We start from the raw sequence: 17,917 nt of genomic DNA, 5'->3' as shown, positions 1-17,917 counted from the left end.
CTTTTCCAGCTGTCAAGTTTTACTGACACTTCAGGCAAATACACCAGCATTTAGGAACATGAAACATCCAGTGTGAACTCAAATAAGGAATTTCAGTATTGATCCTGCAACACACATCACCCTTTTAACTAGTAAGGTAATTTATAGAGACTCAAAACAAACAAAGACAATTTTAATGCTTGCACAGAACCACTATGGCTGTCTGTAAGAAATTGCTGCATCATCTGTGGGCTGAAACACTTCCAACCTTTGGTTCTTCATCCTAGTGCTAGTTTGAACATTTACCAGCCTGGGTTTCAGATGCACCAGGAGGCAAGGAAGAGCTCTGCTCCTCCCCCACTCTGGCTTAAGGCAGATAAAGACAGGAAGCCCTTCCACCCCCTCACCTTTGTAACCTTCTCAGAGGGCTGTTCACATTGTGCCTGCTGCATCACATCATTGATTATCATCTTTGCTATCCTCCAAGCCATCTCTTCTTGAGCCTGCCATGGAAAAAACATCCCAAAAGACAGATAGCTTCAAGTTCTTAAAATAAAAACACAGTCCCCTCAGTCTAACTCACACACAGCCTTGGAGATGTGGTTAACCTTCACAACTCTGTGACCTGTAGCAAATGCATCCTCCCTTGATGGGACTGCACCTGGTTTCTAAGTGCTGCATTGACCTCAGTCATAGGGAACACCTGGGGCTTGATGCCATCTCCAAGAGAGGGAGTGACTTTTTACACTTATCTTGCTGGGGACTTGTCCAGGCCCCTCCAAGGGGAGAAAAAAATAAAATCTCAGCCTGTAATCCAGGTACAGTGATCCCTTCATGGGAAAACACAAAGAACAGCAGCACCTCCACCCCGAGTTGTAGATGTATCTTGTAATACCATAATAAGAAAAACCTGGACTGCAAGCACATGGTTAGCTGCTACATTAATTAAATCCATTACTGGCAAAAATGATAACTAATTTCACACATATATGCAATTAAATTATATTGAGCACCCAGAGTCTGACAGTTCTTGTACAATAGAAAGATACTTGGAGAAACAGCCAGGATTAGGAACCTCAGTGCTTCATTTGTCAACTAGACTGTAAAGTCAGTCACAAGGACAACTGAAAAGAGGACACACCTCATCTGTGTTTCCTTGCACCCATTTCTTCATTGCTTGTGAAAACATGGACCCTAGTGGAGATAAAAAACAACAGACAAGGTTTATCAGCAAAATCTGTGGCAGACCTCTACACAAGCTCATTCCTTCCACCCTGCTGAAAGGGTTTGCACTGCTGGAATTGGAGAACACACAAGAATGGCGTGGAAGAGAAGGGATGATGTCTTGGAGCCATGGTTTGTTAGACACTGAGCCCAAACCATTCCTCTTTACCAGAGTTAAAAAGTAGCATTAAGAGCAGATCCCAACTGGGTGGGAAGCACATGGAGAGCTGAAGTTCTTTCTCATTTCAAAACCAAATCTTTGAAGGTTTGATCATCAGCTCAGCTGCTTGTGGCTTTCCTCCCTGCCAGGTTCCATCAACAGCTCCAACTCCCACAAGCTGCTCATATTCCCTGGAGTCCAGCTGGACCAGAAGAGCAGAATTTGGATAGGAACCTGGGCCAGAGATGGGTTTTGCCTCAGTAGAAGACCATTCTCTAAGCACTTCTGTTTGGCTTAAAACAGATCTGGAAAGTCAAGAATCTCACTTTGCCTTGAGCTCAGTAAGGAAGAAAGCAGTTCTGCAGCTGTTTACAGAAATGGAGAGAAAGGAAAACAAACCTTTTGATTTTTTGACATCAGGCTCTGGTTCAGATTCTCTGATAAACTGTCCCAGGTCACTGACTCGTCCAAATGTCATCCTCCTGAAGAGAGAAGAAGTGCCATAGAGGTCACCACCACTTTGGCATTATGGAAATCTACCAATCAGGAACACAAAAAAGACATCACAATAAAGACTCTAGTGTCAGAAGGCTGGCATTTTACCAATTACCACCTTTTCCACCTAAAATGGATACGTTGGGAAAGATCTCCCACTCTTCCTGCATATCTGAATTTGAAGTGTATCTTAAAAATTCTTCTAGGATCTACAAGTAGGCAAATGCTTGAGTGACTCACCCATGCAATATCAACAGGCAGTGTGAGCAAGCACTCTGCTCTATCATAAAAACCTGTCATTAGGGAGAAATGAGTTCACAGTACCCAGAAGGACAGAAGACTGGAATGCAGTAGAAAAGCAAGGTAGCTATAGAAACAAAGAATTTCTGTTTGAGATCCACAGAACAGAAGAGCTTTATAACAAAGGGCAACTTAAGAAACAGAAAAATAACTGTGCAGTTTGCTAAAAAAAAAATGAAGCACAAGCTCTTCTCTGCCATGGGGGTAGGGAGAAATCAAATGTGCACTTTACAAAGGTGCCTGAGCTTATTCTTTTCTGTTCCAACCTCCAATAGGAACTACTTAGCTACATTTTGGAGTCTGAGAGAGATAACTAGGAGAAAGCAAAAAAAGAATTGGAAATACTTCTATGGCTGCCATTCTGGTCAGAGAAACATTCAGTATGAGATTGTTGTTAAATTACACCATGGAAATAAATTTATTTTCAAATATTAAGAGGCATACTTAGATTGCAACATCTTGCACTTATGCCTGCTCTCAATGCAGGAGCACACAGCAAAAATGAAACAAGCAAAACACAGAACTAGAAAGAACAAGAGACACTGAAGGAACCTTACCCTGCATATGTTCGTTGATACAAAGATTCTGGATCCAGACTTGCAGCATCTACAATTATTGCTTCATCAAAATTTTTCAGGATTTTAATATTAGCCTTTTTGACATTGGACTACAAATAAAAATTCTAAGTATTAGTGCCCAATGCAGAAAACTAATAGCATCCTAACAAAACTGCTATTTTAGTGCTTTTACACTTAGATAAACCTCCACACAGTCTCTAAGCAAGCAGAAAAGAATCAGAGAGCATTTACACAGCAGTAATTCCTAACATGGTATTACACTGCTTTTAAACAGAGGATGATGAAGTTACATGAACAGAGCCACAGCCCTGCTGCAGAGCTCAGCACTGGGGTGTGCAGGGACTGCTGCCTGAGCACTAAGGGCTGAACAGATCTCTGTACCCCTGAAAATCACTTATTTCTGAGTACAAAATGGTGAACCACCCCAAAAACTGCAGCAGCTTCACTCACCCAGTGCTGGGTAAGCAATCCAACACACTATGCTCCCCTTGTACACCCAGTACAAACATTTATCTTTTCAGCTAAGAGTATTTATGTGAGATTACAAAAAAAAAAAAAAAAAAAGCCAAAGAACCATTAGAGCAACAGCAGGGAGAGCACAAATGCACAGCAGTCTATTAGTGCCTTAACACAGAAACGTTTATGGCAGCAATGTTTATTGCCTTGCAAACTCCTTCCCTGCTGCTCTGTGGAAGCACTGCTCTTTATGCAAAAATATGCAGAGACCTGGAGATTCTCCTATCCAAATAGGCTGAAACCCACCCCACAAAATGCAGCAATTCATTCCTAAATTGTCCAAGCAAGCCAACACCAGCAGCTTCTCCTGCTCAGAGATCAGGCAGCAGGGTATTTCAAGATGGTCAGGACACACATTTTATGCCCCACTTTCCTACCAGGAGGGGAACATCCCCTCCTTGCAAATCAGGTAGGAGGCTTCAAAACATTACAAGCAGGTAGCATAGCTTCCAAGTTGCTTGAAACACAGCACATCAACAGTGCTGGGCTGGATACTGGATTTAGGCCCCAGGGAAGCACTGCAGCATTCCATAAATGCAATTCAGCAAAAGCAGTTCTAGCTCAGCTTTACTCTCTCAGTTGGGCCTGCAGTTTGCAAGCTGACCTGGTTACAGATCAGCTGGGATCTGCTTATTCTCTTTTCTTTTACATGTGCATTGAGCAAAGAGCTTTTTTTTTTTTTTTTTTTGGAATAGGCAAGTCTTGGTTTAAAACACAACTTCATGGGGCTGGTTTCAGTGTGTCAGGAGCTGGGCCTGCACAGGAACTCAGAGCTCAGAAAGCAGCACCCCAGAGGCCACCAAAGAAAGCTCCTGGGCTGCAGCTCAGGCACAGCAACCACATAGGGGACATTTCCCAGTGGCTTTGGAAGGGTTGCAGAGCTAAAGGAGCCCAGCCACAGTCTTGTGACTGCACAGTACAGTGAAGAAGCAGCCACTGAGCTCTAATCATGCTAACAAATTATCAGAATACCTCTCCCAGCAATGGGCTTTTTTATGCCCAGCTTTGTATTAAACTAGGTACAAACAAAGTACAGAACAGAACATCTGTGGCAGCAAAGAATCAGAGTTCTTCTGGCATGGTCAAAGTCTGACCCTTTGCTCTCAGGCCAGGACTGCCTGCCTGAGGAGGACAGCAGGGAAAACTCTGCTGAAAGGAACCAGCCCACACCACCTGGTCAGATATTACCTGTCACAGCTCTGTGCATGAGCAGACAGGTGCCCTAAACCTAGGACTGTGTGGACTCTTCAGAAGAGAAGATCTAGCATTTGAGTAGAACTGAGCACACAAATCTTATGTATTTATATTTAAATTCTGTAGCATTTCCACGTGGCAACTTTGCCAGAAGTTATGACTATGGTAATTGTAAAAAGTGATTGCTAATAAAAAGCACTCTTAAATGTTCTGGCACTATCAAACAGCCTGCAGTGAGTATGAAAAGCTTAATAAAAATGTAACTGTTATGCAAAGAACTAAAAGCAGCACAAGACCTTGGGTACAATAAGTATGATGGACACCCTCCTGTGCCAATACTGGTAACTTGAGCTCAGCAGCAGGTACACTCAACATGTTAATAGAACACAGGCTTTAATGTTAAAGTGGAATAGGAATTTTCAAAATATATTCCCTACAGTGTAGGAACTTTGATACTGGTGCAGAAAAGTGACTGCAGCATTTCCTACAAAATAATCAAACCAAGAAACTCTTACCTGGGAGGCAGAGCCATCTGGGCCCCCTATAGAATCACTGTCAGGAGAGCTACTGGGGCCATGAATATTCAGTGCAATGTTCCCTCCTGGGAAGTCATCTCCTCGTACTGAATGGATGAGATCATTCAAGTATTTGTAGTAAAGGTTGCTGGACAAGAAGCCAGGTAAAAAAACCTGAGAGACAGAAGAAGAATCCTCTTTAATCAAGGCAGCTCTGCACAGCTACTGCAGATGGTTCAGAAAACAGAAGGGACACACAAAGATCTCACTCAGTCCTTGTGTTGATGGCACACAAGTAGAAGTGTCCACACGTGGAATTACTCTGGAGCAGTGACTGCATTGCTTTCAAATTGAATCCTACTGCAAAATGAACAAAAAATAACTATGTACTAACCAAATCCTCCAGTAACTGGAACTTAAACTCAACATTTTTCTTTCCTCTAGAAAGGTCTGACAAGCCAATAGGTTTAAAGTTATTCTGCTGTTCATCTGTATTCATCTGTTCAAAAATCATCTGCAGCTCCAGAATCCAATCATTAATCTCTAATATCCAAGTATCCCACAGTTACACTATTAGACACATCACTGGGATGAGACTTGCAAACCATTGCTTCAAGCAGGAAGGAAACCTTTCCACTGACACAGGTAAACTGTTGACAGCAACTCACATGGGAGGAAACTGTTAATTCCATTAAACTGCAATCATCACCCGAGACCAACATTTGCTGGAGAACTAACAGAAACAAGTGGGTGGTATCTTCTCAAATTAGACTGAGGAAAATAGTCTGGCACATTTCTGTTCTCTGTCATCCAGGCAAGCAGGAAGTCAGTAACAAGACAAATGTGAGGTGCTGAAGGGGACACGACACCCCAGAGAAACCCCACATCATTTTTATTAAGGGTTTATTAAGGGTTTTATGAAGGTTTCTCACCGTCTCCATGGTAGTCCACGCCTGCCTTAAGGGAGTGGTGAAGCAGTTGGGGAGGGGACCTCCTTCCCTGCAGATGTTGGATTCTATCTCTAACCTCACTGAGTCATCGAACCCAAGAGGATGTGTGGCCTGAAGGGAGAAGTACCTGCAGCAGCCGACAGGGGAAGACAACACAAAAGGATTTGCAAAGCTCTGCAAGTGGTTGGTGCCCACCCTTTCCACATCTCTAATCCTGCTGCAGCCACTAACTGGTGCTGGCTTCAAAAAGGCACAGGCATCCTCAGTAGGGACAGTGGGGAAAAAAACCCAATTCACATAAATATTTCTGATCAAGCCTTGCCCTGAAGATACAGCTAAAAAACCAGCATACAAAAGTACTGGTGAGCAGAATCTCACACACAGATTGGAGGCAGGAACAAAGCAGGTAACACCCAGGGCTCTGAAGCAGCATTTGGTCAGCTAACCACAGCACTGACAACTGAGTTTTGTGGATGGAGCAGGAGGAGGAATGATCAAAGTCAGAGGGAACTGCTTTGCTTCCTCTCCAATTATTATTTCTTACTAAGGTAAGAAGCTTGTGGCAATGAGCCTCACACTGAAGCTTAAGAAAAAACTTCTGGAAGTGGTTTTGATGTCCATCTTCCAGTGGTACTATTGCACAAAATAAAGGATAAAAGTTACTTTACTGGAAGGAAAGTCTGACATTAAAAGAGATCTGTCACTTCCTTAAAAATAGGAGTCTTTGAAATACTAAGAACAACTACTCAGCTTCTACCACGCATGGTAACAGCTCCTACAGCCCACTTCAAATGGTTCACAGCATCTGAACCTTCAGGTTTTCCTACAGTGAAGCATGTGCTAAGGTTTAAATCCTTCACATTTTCAAATGGCAACCAATTGGCTTTGGTATTTCATGACCAAACATTAACTCAAGCAAATGAAACCTGATAATTCTGTGTTTGAGAACCAGGTCCTTATTTAGATTTTCTCCTCATGTGTAAAAAAAAGAATCAAAGTCCTTGAGTGCACGCACACCAGAGGCCTCCTCAGTGAAATGCATCTCAGCACAGCAGTGCAAGGATGCACAGCTATGGTCTGAAAATGAAAAGTTCATTTTGCACAGTGCAACACAAAAGTACAAGCACAAAATTAGAGCTTCAGAAAGAAAGGTGCTGAACTCCCTCACTTGTCATATAAAATCATGGCATCATTCTGTGCTTCTTGCCCATCATACTGGCCTTCTTTGGCAGCAAGCTGAGACTGGAAGTTATCTGCTGCCAACCAGAACTGCAACACGTTAACTGCATCTTCCTTTTCCATGTACTGGAAGGGAAATTAAAAAGAAAGAGAAGAAATTAAAGATGTTTTAGTAAGCATCTTTTAATAAGTGCCCACAAACCTGCTGCTTCACCTTTAAAACAAGAACCATAGTCCATATATTATGATGCAAATATAAGTATATAAATATTCTGAATTTTCAGATACAGTGCTGCATATTTAGTTAAAAAAAAAAAAAAAAAAAAAAAAAAAAAAAGAACTTGTGACATTTCTTTTCTGCATTCATTTTTGCCTACTCTTTCCAAAGAATTATTTGTCTCAAATTAAGTACAGAGGAAACACTATTTTGGTGCTATGCTTGGCTTACACTGCACTCAGCACACTGACTCAGCTTCCCAGTTTGCTGTTTCAAACTACACTGGCTGGTCAGACTATTGGGACATCTATTTTGCTACTGACAGATGAATCCCTCAAGGTACAAAGCCCTGCAAATGTCACTTGATACATTACACCTTCCAATCCTCTCTTGTAAAGCTACCTATTTGTTATCTGCAAGAATGTTTAAAGCTTTCAAAGTCATTACTGCATTTGGCAAGATGAAGGTGACTATGCCAAAGCTTCCACAAAGCAGAGAGACCCTTAGAAGCCCTCAGTGACTGGAGAAGATGCACACAAATAATTCTATGATCTTGTGCCCAGGTTGGAACATTTGAAATAGTTCTACACAGGGGCAGGAAACTGTTCAAAGCACTGCCTCCTAGGAGATGATACCCCTCAGCTTCCTGGTTCTATTTGAGGTGTCTTTATTAGAATCATCAGAGAATGAATACTTGTTCTTTTTTCACTTGACAAAAAGGAATAATTGAATTTTAAAAACCCAAAGCAAACCTAATCCTAACACTCACCTCAGAGAAATAGAACAGGGCTGATTCACAGAAAAGTATATCAGCCAGATAAACAGTCCCACTGGTCAGCACCTCAATCTGGTATTTACAGAAATGATGACTTCGCAAAAATTCACTAAAGTGCCTGCAGACAGAAGAACAACCAGTTACAAAGTGTCACCAGCATCCAAGCCACCTCATGAACCAATTAGTTCTTGACTCAGGTATCTTCTGCTTTTAGGCAGATAAAGGCAAAACAAGCAACAAACAGCAGTGGTTTACAAAGGAGAGAAGGGAGATGCAGAGCATGCAGTAAGAGCAAACTGGCAGGAGTGGGTTTAGAGGCAGAGAAGTGAACAACTACAAACAGAGACTGCACAAAGAGTGATTACATGGCTCTGCCTCCATCAACATTTTAACAGAACCAAAAGGACAGCAGGCACAAGAATCCAAGCCAGTCAAGCCACTTACTCTTGTTCCATTGCATTAAACACCACTGACTGTGCTGTAACAAAACAGTTGGGATCCACTTGTCCATCTTCCCCACAAATCTTTGCTGCAAAGAAAGACCAGGTTAATTTTAATGTGCATTTGGCTGATCAAGTTGAAAAACATGAGTGATGACTGGTTAAATTGCTCTAGTTCAAATCCACTAGAATAAAAGTTTTTGTGCAGTCAGGAGAAGTTGAAAGTACTGCAGCTGGCTAAGTTATAACATTATGGCTAAAAGATTTGATTGAGACTCAAATCTGGATCCCCTCCACATCCACCAAGAATTATTTCACTAATTTAAGCAAGAAGCTCTGAAAGTTCTTCTGGGGATACTGCACAGCACTATGGAAAGGTCAGACCCACATAACTGTAATGTCATTTACTAACTTTTTACAACTGACTTTAAAATTCATAAAAATAAGAAGAAAGGAGTTTGTGTGGTATTAGAGATACATTTTAATGGAAAAGGAGGAAGCTCTGAAATGAGTGGGCAGAATACATTCTTACCAACTATGTCATTTCTCATTGCTTCTGTTATAGGAATTGGTTTAGCAGCATCTGGAGAAATATATTTGGTAAAAGTACTAACTGCATCCCGTTCTATACCTACAAGGAAGAAATAGAGAATTAAACTCTGAATTCCTTGATACCCATCTAAAAAAGTAACACTTTTCCTTCCCAGGAAGCTTTCAGTCCACTACTTGATATCCAGGTCATCAGGAGCTCAGCACAGACTGATTACTGAGCTGGAATAAAGCAACACAGCTCCTAATTCCCTACCACCAGCCCTGGCAGCACCATCTTCCTCAGCTGCAAGTCTTGGTCCCAGCACTAATGCCTTTCTGGCAGGAACTGCAGTGAAGTTCCCAGTTTCTAGCTCTCATCATAGAGAATATAAATCACTTTCATTATGAAGGAACTCAAATTTAAAATTAAACCATAAAATGGGATGGCTCAGAACAAGATGTATGCTTGACATGTCACCTTTTGAGAGTCAGGACACTGAAAGAAAGTTACACCCCAGGCTTTCCAGCTCTCTCAGGAAGGACCTGGTGCTTTCAAATTCTTTTAGGTGTCAGAAAGCAGAGGTGCTTTTCATGACTAAAGCATCATTGTGGTTGTTTAAGCAAGTTTGGGGCTGAGGTTATGTATTGTGGAAGTACATGAGAAATAACTACATGAGAAAGACAAACAGCAAGAGAACTGGATGCAACACAAGGAAACAGTTGGGCAAACAAAAGGAATCCATGTGAATGAAGTGTTTCCTTTCAGTCTGCAGACTTGCACAGATGAGGGAGGACTCAGTAGATGCAAAGCAGAGGAACAGGTTGCTGTGTATGTAGCTTACAGCTAAAGTAAATATCATTTGTATTCATCCTGACATCCAGGAGCCTCTGAAGAGGTAGAATCCAAATGAGAACAAATCATAACAAGGGGAAGAACTCTAGCAAATAAATCCAAGAACAAAACCACTACCACACAATCTATACAAGTAGCCATTCCTTGTGCCATTTTACATGATACAGGGCACCCACCTTCCATGGGGAGTTAATTAGCCACTCTCAGCCCCATCATCCAAATTTTCTGCCATTCTTTCAAGCAGGGATGGGTGAGGGAAGAATGGGGCATTGCAAGTTCAATTCTTAAGATTACACAGGTAAGAACAGAGCTAACCTGAGCTTATTGGAGCACATCACGATTTTAAAGTCTCTTCAGCAACATATTTATTTGTAAACAACCAGACAGTCAAACAATACATGGCTCAAACTGACCCTCAGCTTACACAGCAGGTTAACATTACACAAAATTATACAAGCTTCTTCCTCACATCACATTGTACCTCCTGAGAACACGAGAACCAAGGCAGCTCCCCACACAAAGTGAGCAGCAGCTGGGACATGCCCCATCTCCCCACCTTTTTAAAGAAAACAAACACACAGCACTTACTTTTCATTAGTTTTCCTGACAAGTCTTTTAGTGCAGAGGAGGGGCTGTTTCTATTTGATACTGTAAGCTTGGAAGATTCTTGCTGATCAGTCTCAGATTTGCTTAGACAAAGAACACTGGGATTATCACTCCCCTGACCCGGGAGCACATGGTTCTGGCTGTTGCCAGTTCTGTCCTTCTTGTCCAAAGCCACTGGCTTGGTCCTGAGCAGATGGACTGCACTAGAATCCTCCAGTCTCTCCTCCAGCAATCCACTTGGAGAAGCTGACACTGTTTCCTGCTGTTTTGAGGGTGACACTGGCTCTGCCAATGAACTCTGCTTCACTGTGTTCAGGCTGTGTGCTCTTATCCGGGACCACGTTGTGGAGTGGAAGCTTTCAGCCTCTAACCAAAACTTAACCAAGTGTTCCATTCTGCGCAGTTCCATAAACTGAATAAAATAAGGGAGGGCTACATTGTCCTGCAGAACTTGTTCAAGGGTCTTTGAAAGGCTTGATTTGGTCTCTTCAGCCTGGTAATTCAGACACGATCTGCCTAAAGAAAAATGTCACAGGAATGACTCCACGTTGCACTCCAGACACAGGTATTCCATACAAAAATGTTCTGCACAGCAGCTGGTGAGGAGATGACCCCAGCATAATGGTGGTTACACCAACCTCTTAACAAATGTACTGCCCCCAATTAAAAGCCTTCTAGGGTAAAACAGATGCTATTGAAACAGCAGTCAAAAATCTTAATTACCTTATCTACTTGCCTGAAAAATCAAAGGATGGTGAACATAGAACAAAAAGGAATGTTGACACGATTATAGAGCTGCTGAAGCCTTACCTAAGTCTCCAAAATGAGCAGCTTCCATGTGACTTGGCTGCTTCTTAAGGGCAGCTGTCCGACTGCTAGAGAAAGAGTCCATGTTGGCAGAGATGGCATTAATTGCCACATGGCTTGGTCCTGCAGCCTCCAGCAAGGCATGATTTCTAGTGCTTCTTTGAGGGGAATGTACTGGTATTGGAGCTGGAATCAAGACAGGAATGATTAAAAGACAAGGATTCCAAGACCTCTTTCTAAGCACCCCATGATATACCAGAGAGCTTGCAGGAGTCAATTGTTTTAAAAACCTCAAGGTACCACTGTGTGCCCACTTTGACCAAGAGTCTGAGAGAGTAAAGACCCTAGAAAAAAAACCCACATTTTGTTGCATCAAGATTCAATTTCCTTCCAATAGATCCCTGGTACCCACCCACCTGCATTTTCCTTATTCAGTAGCTAATCAAAAAACGCCAGGTCTAAGTTTACACATGAAATATTATTCTGGAGCCTTCCTGCTTCCTTGATAACAGCTATCGTACAGCTCAGTGCTTTGCCAGCAGCTCAGCTCAGTTGCAGTTGCTGAACACAGCTCAGTTGCAGTGTTCTTGCCAATCCATTTCCATGCCTTTCTGAAGGCTAAAATGTGTTACAAAACCCTGAACTACAAAGCTACCTGGGAGTTTTAACAAGACATTTTTCAGAAACATTTTCTTTGTCACTCTTTAGTTTCCAGAGAAAATAAAATAAAGAAATATCTCTGGTGAAACTTGGGTTATAAACCTTGTCCTCCTCCAGCTGTTTCAGAACACAGCTGGATATCAGAGCCCAGAGAGAACCAAAACCAAAGAATGTCCTCACACAAAATTCTGCCAGGCAAAAAGCATCAACTAATTGTTCATTGATGACAAAGCCAAAAAACCCAAACCACTCTCACAGCAGTTTCAGAAGCTCTCAGGAAATTGCCTTTGATTAGGATGTCACGTGAGGACATCTCACACCTCTGGCTCCCAAAGCTCCTGGGCTGACGCAGGCCACTTCCTAACAACACATTTCTTCAAGGTGCCCAGCAGATTGGTTGTGATGATTTCCACACTGCACAATTTTGTCTTTGTTCACAATTTTTACAACATGTGATGGCAGAGGTTGACAATTTCACATTTGCACGTCATGGTAACAGATTCCTTGGGAGCAAAAAGTCAAGGAGAGTTCACATGGTTAAGCTCCAGCAAAATGTTTCTGCAGTTGCAGTGTTTGATACCAAGACACTGAAGCCTCTCTCAATGCCTTTGATATTTAATGCCTGCAATAATTGAGAAAAAAAACACTTCTTTTTTTTTCCCAGGCCAGTGGATAGCAGATGACAGGAACTGGGGAAAACTTGCTGGAGGCTACTCATGCAGAGCCAGAGCCACACTCATAACAGCTCAGGCTTTTCTGAATTAGATTCAAATTTAATTTTATATTATGAACACTTGAGGAAAAAAATGTTCTACTTAATGAAAAGACCAAAGCCTCCAGACAGCACTATCTGGCTAACCTGACACCAGACAGATCGTGGAGTAGCTCCCTGCCAAACTGCAAAGATGCTCCCTGTCTGCAGCAGCTCATGATGTGTAATACAATAAACTCTCAAATTTACTGACAGGTAATGTAGCCTCTGTCAGCCATTCATCAGTGGTGGCAGTCACACTGAAATCACAGGGTGTGCTATCAAATGGACACAACTTACTGTTTCCTATATCCAATTTGAAAGACAGATCTCCAAGGTTAAAAAAAAAGCCTTTAATTTTCTCTTGATATCCAGATAACACACTAACAATAACAAAATGGGGTTTTGTCTGAGATACAAGTAACAGATCACATCCACACAAATTACCCTATCTTCTTTTAGTATTACAGTAAAACTGACAGTATAAATAATCTTGTTTTCCTGTGGTTTATAAACTTCCTTCTCGCTGAGATTTTTTTTCTCTCTCCTCACAGATTTAGCAGCAAGATTTTTGTATCACACGGAGCAGCATCAGAACAGCTCTGCACTCTGACCAGGACTCAGATCTTCAGCCTCACAAGCCTCATCATTCAAAGTCAAGTCAGACACTGGCAGCCTTTTTTGCAAATTAGACACAGTTAAGCTGTGTCCTCAAAACTGCAAAGCACACTCCAGGTGAGCAAGAAATTTCAGAAACAATTTCTTGTAGATAAGGAACAGCCACTGATAGCAAGGTGACTGAACTGCATGATCACTTTGAATTAAAGCTCATGTCTGACATAACTTAATAACCTTCTGTACTTACAGCTTCAGCAAGATGACTAGGAAAGATTAGCTACTATAAATAGTCTGAAACAGAATTAAGTTTTGGGGTTGTTTTTAATGGGATAGGTCACATCTGCACTTCTAAGGAAATGAACTCACTGGGTAAAATAAAAATGGCAATTGGTATTAGCTATCTGAATTTAGAGACAAACTAAGTATTAATCTTACTTTTAATTGCTTTCACATCTGTGGTCTTTTCTTGTTCTTTGCCTTTCACTGTAAAATACAAAGAAAAATATTAATGCTATTTTGGGTGACCAGTGGCATGTAGCACAGAATGGACAGAAAATTCCCAGTTTCAGCAAGTAGCAAAGGCAGATGTAAACTATCATTTTGTTAAAACTAATCTCTCATATTTAAATCTGAACATCTAGAAACCAAGAGAGGCTTTTCAAAGCTTGTGTTGGGTTATTTTGCAAAGCAAAACCTTATCATCCATTAATTTAATTTAATGAAACACAGGGTGTTAAAATTAACATTGAGAAAGATGCTTGTTGTCTATGTGAGTAAAGCAAGGCTACATTCAAGGTTACTTTAATAAACATCACCAACTGGAAGGAATCAGGGATGTGTTTTAGGAGCAGGGCTCTGGCAGGTGCTCTATGAACTACAATTCATACACCTAAACCCAACATCTCCCACGGCTGGGACATGGACATGGAACCAGCCCCATGAAGCCACAGACACCCCACAACTTCTCAGGCCTGCTGGATACCACAGAAATGCTCTAGGAACACAAAGCTGATAATTAATTCTCTCACAAATAATACTGTTTAACAACCAAGCAGCCTATGGCAAGCAACTCAGGGGAAGAGAATAGTTTAAAAAAAGTTATGCTGGAAAAGCAATTTTAAAAAAAACAAAATGTTTTAAAGGAAGCTCCTAAGGGAAGTGAAAGAGGAGATCTGTTTAACACCAAAATAAAGAAGCTGAAGGAGTACATAAAACAGGATGGCACGGGAAACAAACTAAGTGGTGATCCTGAAGAACATCTCCTAATGAAACCTCTGGCTGCTCCGGGCTGGGGCTGTTACTACAAATAGGTCATATCTGAGCACCCACTGAGGAGTCCTTCCCAACCTAACCACAAATCATAACCCTGCACCATCAAGCATTTACATCACAAAACGGGAGCAGCTGAGGCAAAAAAAAAAAAACCCACACAAACCAAGCAACCAACCAACAGCCCTTCCTTTTCGTACCCGAGTATTTTAAATATTTTAAAGGGAAACTCGGCTCTGGTTACATAATTGTCCTGCCCGGCTGCGGCAGGGCCGTGCTGCCAGCCCCCCTCCCTCTGCCACGAGTCCCAGCCTTGCAGGGCTGCGAACTGGCAACTCAGCATTTAAGATTTCAGCTGGCAGCCAGCACATTCCCCCTCTGACAGAGGGGTTTAAGCCTCCCTTCAAAGAGCTGCATTCTTTTAAAACAGAACTCTCCAGCCCGATGCAGCCGCGACCAGGGAGAACAAACCACCTTTTACATAACTGCTGATAGGCAGGAGAAAAAACATCCCTGGGAACAATCTGCATGTCTGAAGGGACACGGAGGTACCAGTGTGGGGATAAAGCCACCTCTGTACAGTTTCACAGATGCTTCACCCTTCCATAATTATTCCAACAGTTGATTCAGCAAATCTACCTCACCTACAGGCAGTGATTCCTGGGTTTCAGCAGCCCTCTGTAAGCCTATTTTCAGTTTAAATACATCTGTTCCTTCTTACCAGCTACACAGTTCCTCTCTGTCTAATTAGGTACTTATTACTTGTAATGCAAACTCCTGGTTCAAGTTCTCTTTAAACACAGGCTCTATTTGTCCCCACCAGCTTCAAACAGGACAAAAAGAAGCAGTTAAACAGCAGAAAACAAAATACAACTCCTGTACAAGACCAAATTTTAGGGAGTGAAGCTGCACAAGAGTGAAGTTCCACTCAAGGAATTTACTTTCACTTTTCTCAAAGCAAAAAAAAAGGTTGTCACTGGGGTGTCAGTGTGAAGGCAGAGAACTGTAGTGCACCACACAGATCTTGGGGTTACTGGGAATTTCCAGCAGTAAAACCTCATTCACAAAGCAGCAACGTGAGATTTGTGAATTTGAATTGTGAATTGTGAAATGCAGCAGAATGAACAAACCTGAACTGTTCACAAGAAGCAGCACAGAGCATCAGAGGTCAGCCAGCTGGTGGGACTGGGTGTAATTTCCAAGATATCCCCAGTGACTGAGCGTGCAGTCTGACTGCTTTCACTGATAACAAGTTCATAACCTCTCCTCAAGACCCCAGCTGCTGGGCCACCTGTTAATACTTTAATTTCTCAAGCTGTTATCTTCCCCCAGTTCTCTAGACTTTTATTCTAAGGAACATACTCAAAAAACAAACAAACTGAACTTGTTTTGAGGGGTTTTTCCACATGTTATAACTTCAAATTTGTTTTTTTTCTTTTATTTTTACCCAACGACAACACTGCAGCTGGAAGCAGTCTATGCTTTTATGTAGGTTTGGACTGCACGTGTCCAGTCTATAGAGTTTTATCACAAGCCTTTATTTGTTGCTTCTCTCCCAGCTGCACTTTTTAGATCTCCTCTAACAGCCAGTGGCTAAAATGTAGATTATACATAACAATATTATTTCACATACAAGCCAGATGAAAGCTCACTTCCCTCTTTACCAGTGCCTCTCCTGGGAGTTCAGTTCTGACTGTGCTTCTCTGACCAAAGATCCTTTAATCAAAGTAACACAAGCAGATAATGAATTATGCTGAATTAGGCACTTCATGACTTTCTCCCTGAGCAAGTTTTTGCCAAAGCTTACGCTGTTTACACATCGGGATGGAACATCAGCTCCACAATCACCAACAGCTCCACAATCAGCTTCATCAATAAACCAGCAGAAGCTATTTCTGAGCAGTTTACAAGCAGTATGACAGTTTTATTCTGCTGCTCAAAATTAAAGCGTAAATAACCCTGAAAAAAGATTATGGCACTTGCAAAGCCTTCAGCGGACTTCATGAGTGTTCAGAATTGCAAATATAATAGAAGGTAAAACTCATTTCTTCCAGGACTACTGCATTAAGCTCTGCAAAGAATGAGATGTCCGACACTGCTACTTTGGCTGGGAGCATTTTAGCAGCCAGTGCTGGCAGAGCAACAGTCAATAACCATACTGCCTGAACTACAGCATTACGAGACACCAGAACCACTGTCCCATGAGGCCCTTCCTAAAAGGTGCCACTTTCAACAAAAACCACTCAAACCACGCATCGTGCAGACCCAAAGTGCACTACACCACATTTCATCACAAGCTGCTGCATAAGTGCCTTCAAAACACTTCACTCGCAAAGAACATTTAAACTATATCCATTTGTGCTGCGGGAATATTATGTGTATTGCAGGAGCCCCAGATTTCAAATCTTAGCTGGTGCTCTGTAACATAAAAAAACGATATTATAGAATTCTACAATGGTCTGGGTTGGAAGGAACCTTGAAGATTACCTGGTCCCAAATACTGCTTTGGCTTTTACGAAGCACTCAGGTCCCTTCTTCCCTTAAGAGGTTTTTAAGCTACTGCTGTAACATCCTCAGCCTATTCAATTTTTACAAAACCCCTTATAGCAGCACTATGAAAAAAATAACTGTGTAAACTGTTAAGAGGGGCTCAAAAATCCCATGAGGAACAGGAGCCTGTGCACCAGCCACCCGCTCCCGATGTTCCCCAGGAGGGAGCAGCCTGGGGAGCCGCACCCGGAGCCCCCCGGGAAGGACGGGGGCTGCAGCCCCGAGCTCAACACCGGGGCTGCCGGGGGTCCCTGCGAGAGCCCCGATCGCAGCCCGAGGCCCCGCGGTGCCCATCCCCACCTTCCCCCGCCCTCCTCCCCGAACCCCGAGGGAGGAAAAGGGCCCCGCGGCCGGGGGGCTCCAGGACTGACCGTCGTTTGCGGGGAGCCCGCTCCTCACGGGCCGAAGCTCCTCTCGGGGCCCGGGCGCCGTCCCCGGAGGGCCCAGGCCGGGGCCCAGCTGCCGTGCTGGGGACGAGGCCGGCAGCCGCCCCTCAGCCCCGGGCCTCCCGCCCGCCGCCCCCCTACCTTTCCGCCTGAAGAAGGACATAGTGCCGGGGAGGGGGCGAGGCGGCCGCTGGGGAGGGGGGGAGGAGGGAGGGGGCGAGGGCAGCGAGCCAGGCTCCCTATGAATGAGACTCCTTCCTCCGCCCGCCGCCTCCTCTCCCTCCGCCTCTTCCTCCCGCTGAGGCGCCAGCGGCCGCCATGTTGTCAACAACCGCCCCGCTCCCTCTTCCGGGCAGCCGGCGGC

At 43.1% G+C, this 17,917-nt stretch overlaps 1 protein-coding gene and 1 long non-coding RNA gene across 4 annotated transcripts in view; one reads left to right on the top strand and one right to left on the bottom strand.

Moving 5' to 3' along the window:
* The window catches only part of LOC139806061 (uncharacterized), a 21,026-nt gene extending 3,907 nt beyond the window's left edge, over positions 1–17,119 (top strand). The window contains exons 3-4 of one of the 2 annotated variants that reach the window (XR_011730092.1): positions 13,285–13,465; positions 16,672–17,119. This is a non-coding gene — a long non-coding RNA (uncharacterized lncRNA). Of the gene's footprint in view, positions 1–13,284; positions 13,761–16,671 lie in introns of those variants that run through there. The other variant, XR_011730093.1, reaches the window with a different exon arrangement.
* The window catches only part of AKAP10 (A-kinase anchoring protein 10), a 20,045-nt gene extending 2,128 nt beyond the window's left edge, over positions 1–17,917 (bottom strand). The window contains exons 1-14 of one of the 2 annotated variants that reach the window (XM_071765178.1): positions 17,539–17,917; positions 13,784–13,831; positions 11,323–11,505; positions 10,495–11,028; positions 9,055–9,153; positions 8,527–8,611; positions 8,077–8,200; positions 7,080–7,216; positions 5,894–6,038; positions 4,962–5,135; positions 2,716–2,825; positions 1,763–1,845; positions 1,121–1,173; positions 387–482 (exon numbers count right to left, since the gene is read on the bottom strand). In XM_071765178.1, coding sequence (XP_071621279.1) covers positions 387–482; positions 1,121–1,173; positions 1,763–1,845; positions 2,716–2,825; positions 4,962–5,135; positions 5,894–6,038; positions 7,080–7,216; positions 8,077–8,200; positions 8,527–8,611; positions 9,055–9,153; positions 10,495–11,028; positions 11,323–11,505; positions 13,784–13,831; positions 17,539–17,716 — 2,049 coding nt within the window. In that variant the 5' untranslated portion in view covers positions 17,717–17,917. The remainder of the gene's footprint in view (positions 1–386; positions 483–1,120; positions 1,174–1,762; positions 1,846–2,715; positions 2,826–4,961; positions 5,136–5,893; positions 6,039–7,079; positions 7,217–8,076; positions 8,201–8,526; positions 8,612–9,054; positions 9,154–10,494; positions 11,029–11,322; positions 11,506–13,783; positions 13,832–17,538) is intronic. The other variant, XM_071765179.1, reaches the window with a different exon arrangement.

The sequence above is a fragment of the Heliangelus exortis genome, chromosome 21, assembly GCF_036169615.1.
Source record: "Heliangelus exortis chromosome 21, bHelExo1.hap1, whole genome shotgun sequence".
Taxonomy (NCBI): domain Eukaryota; kingdom Metazoa; phylum Chordata; class Aves; order Apodiformes; family Trochilidae; genus Heliangelus; species Heliangelus exortis.
Note: the sequence above shows the minus strand (reverse complement) of the source record. Positions and strands in the feature narration are given on the sequence as shown.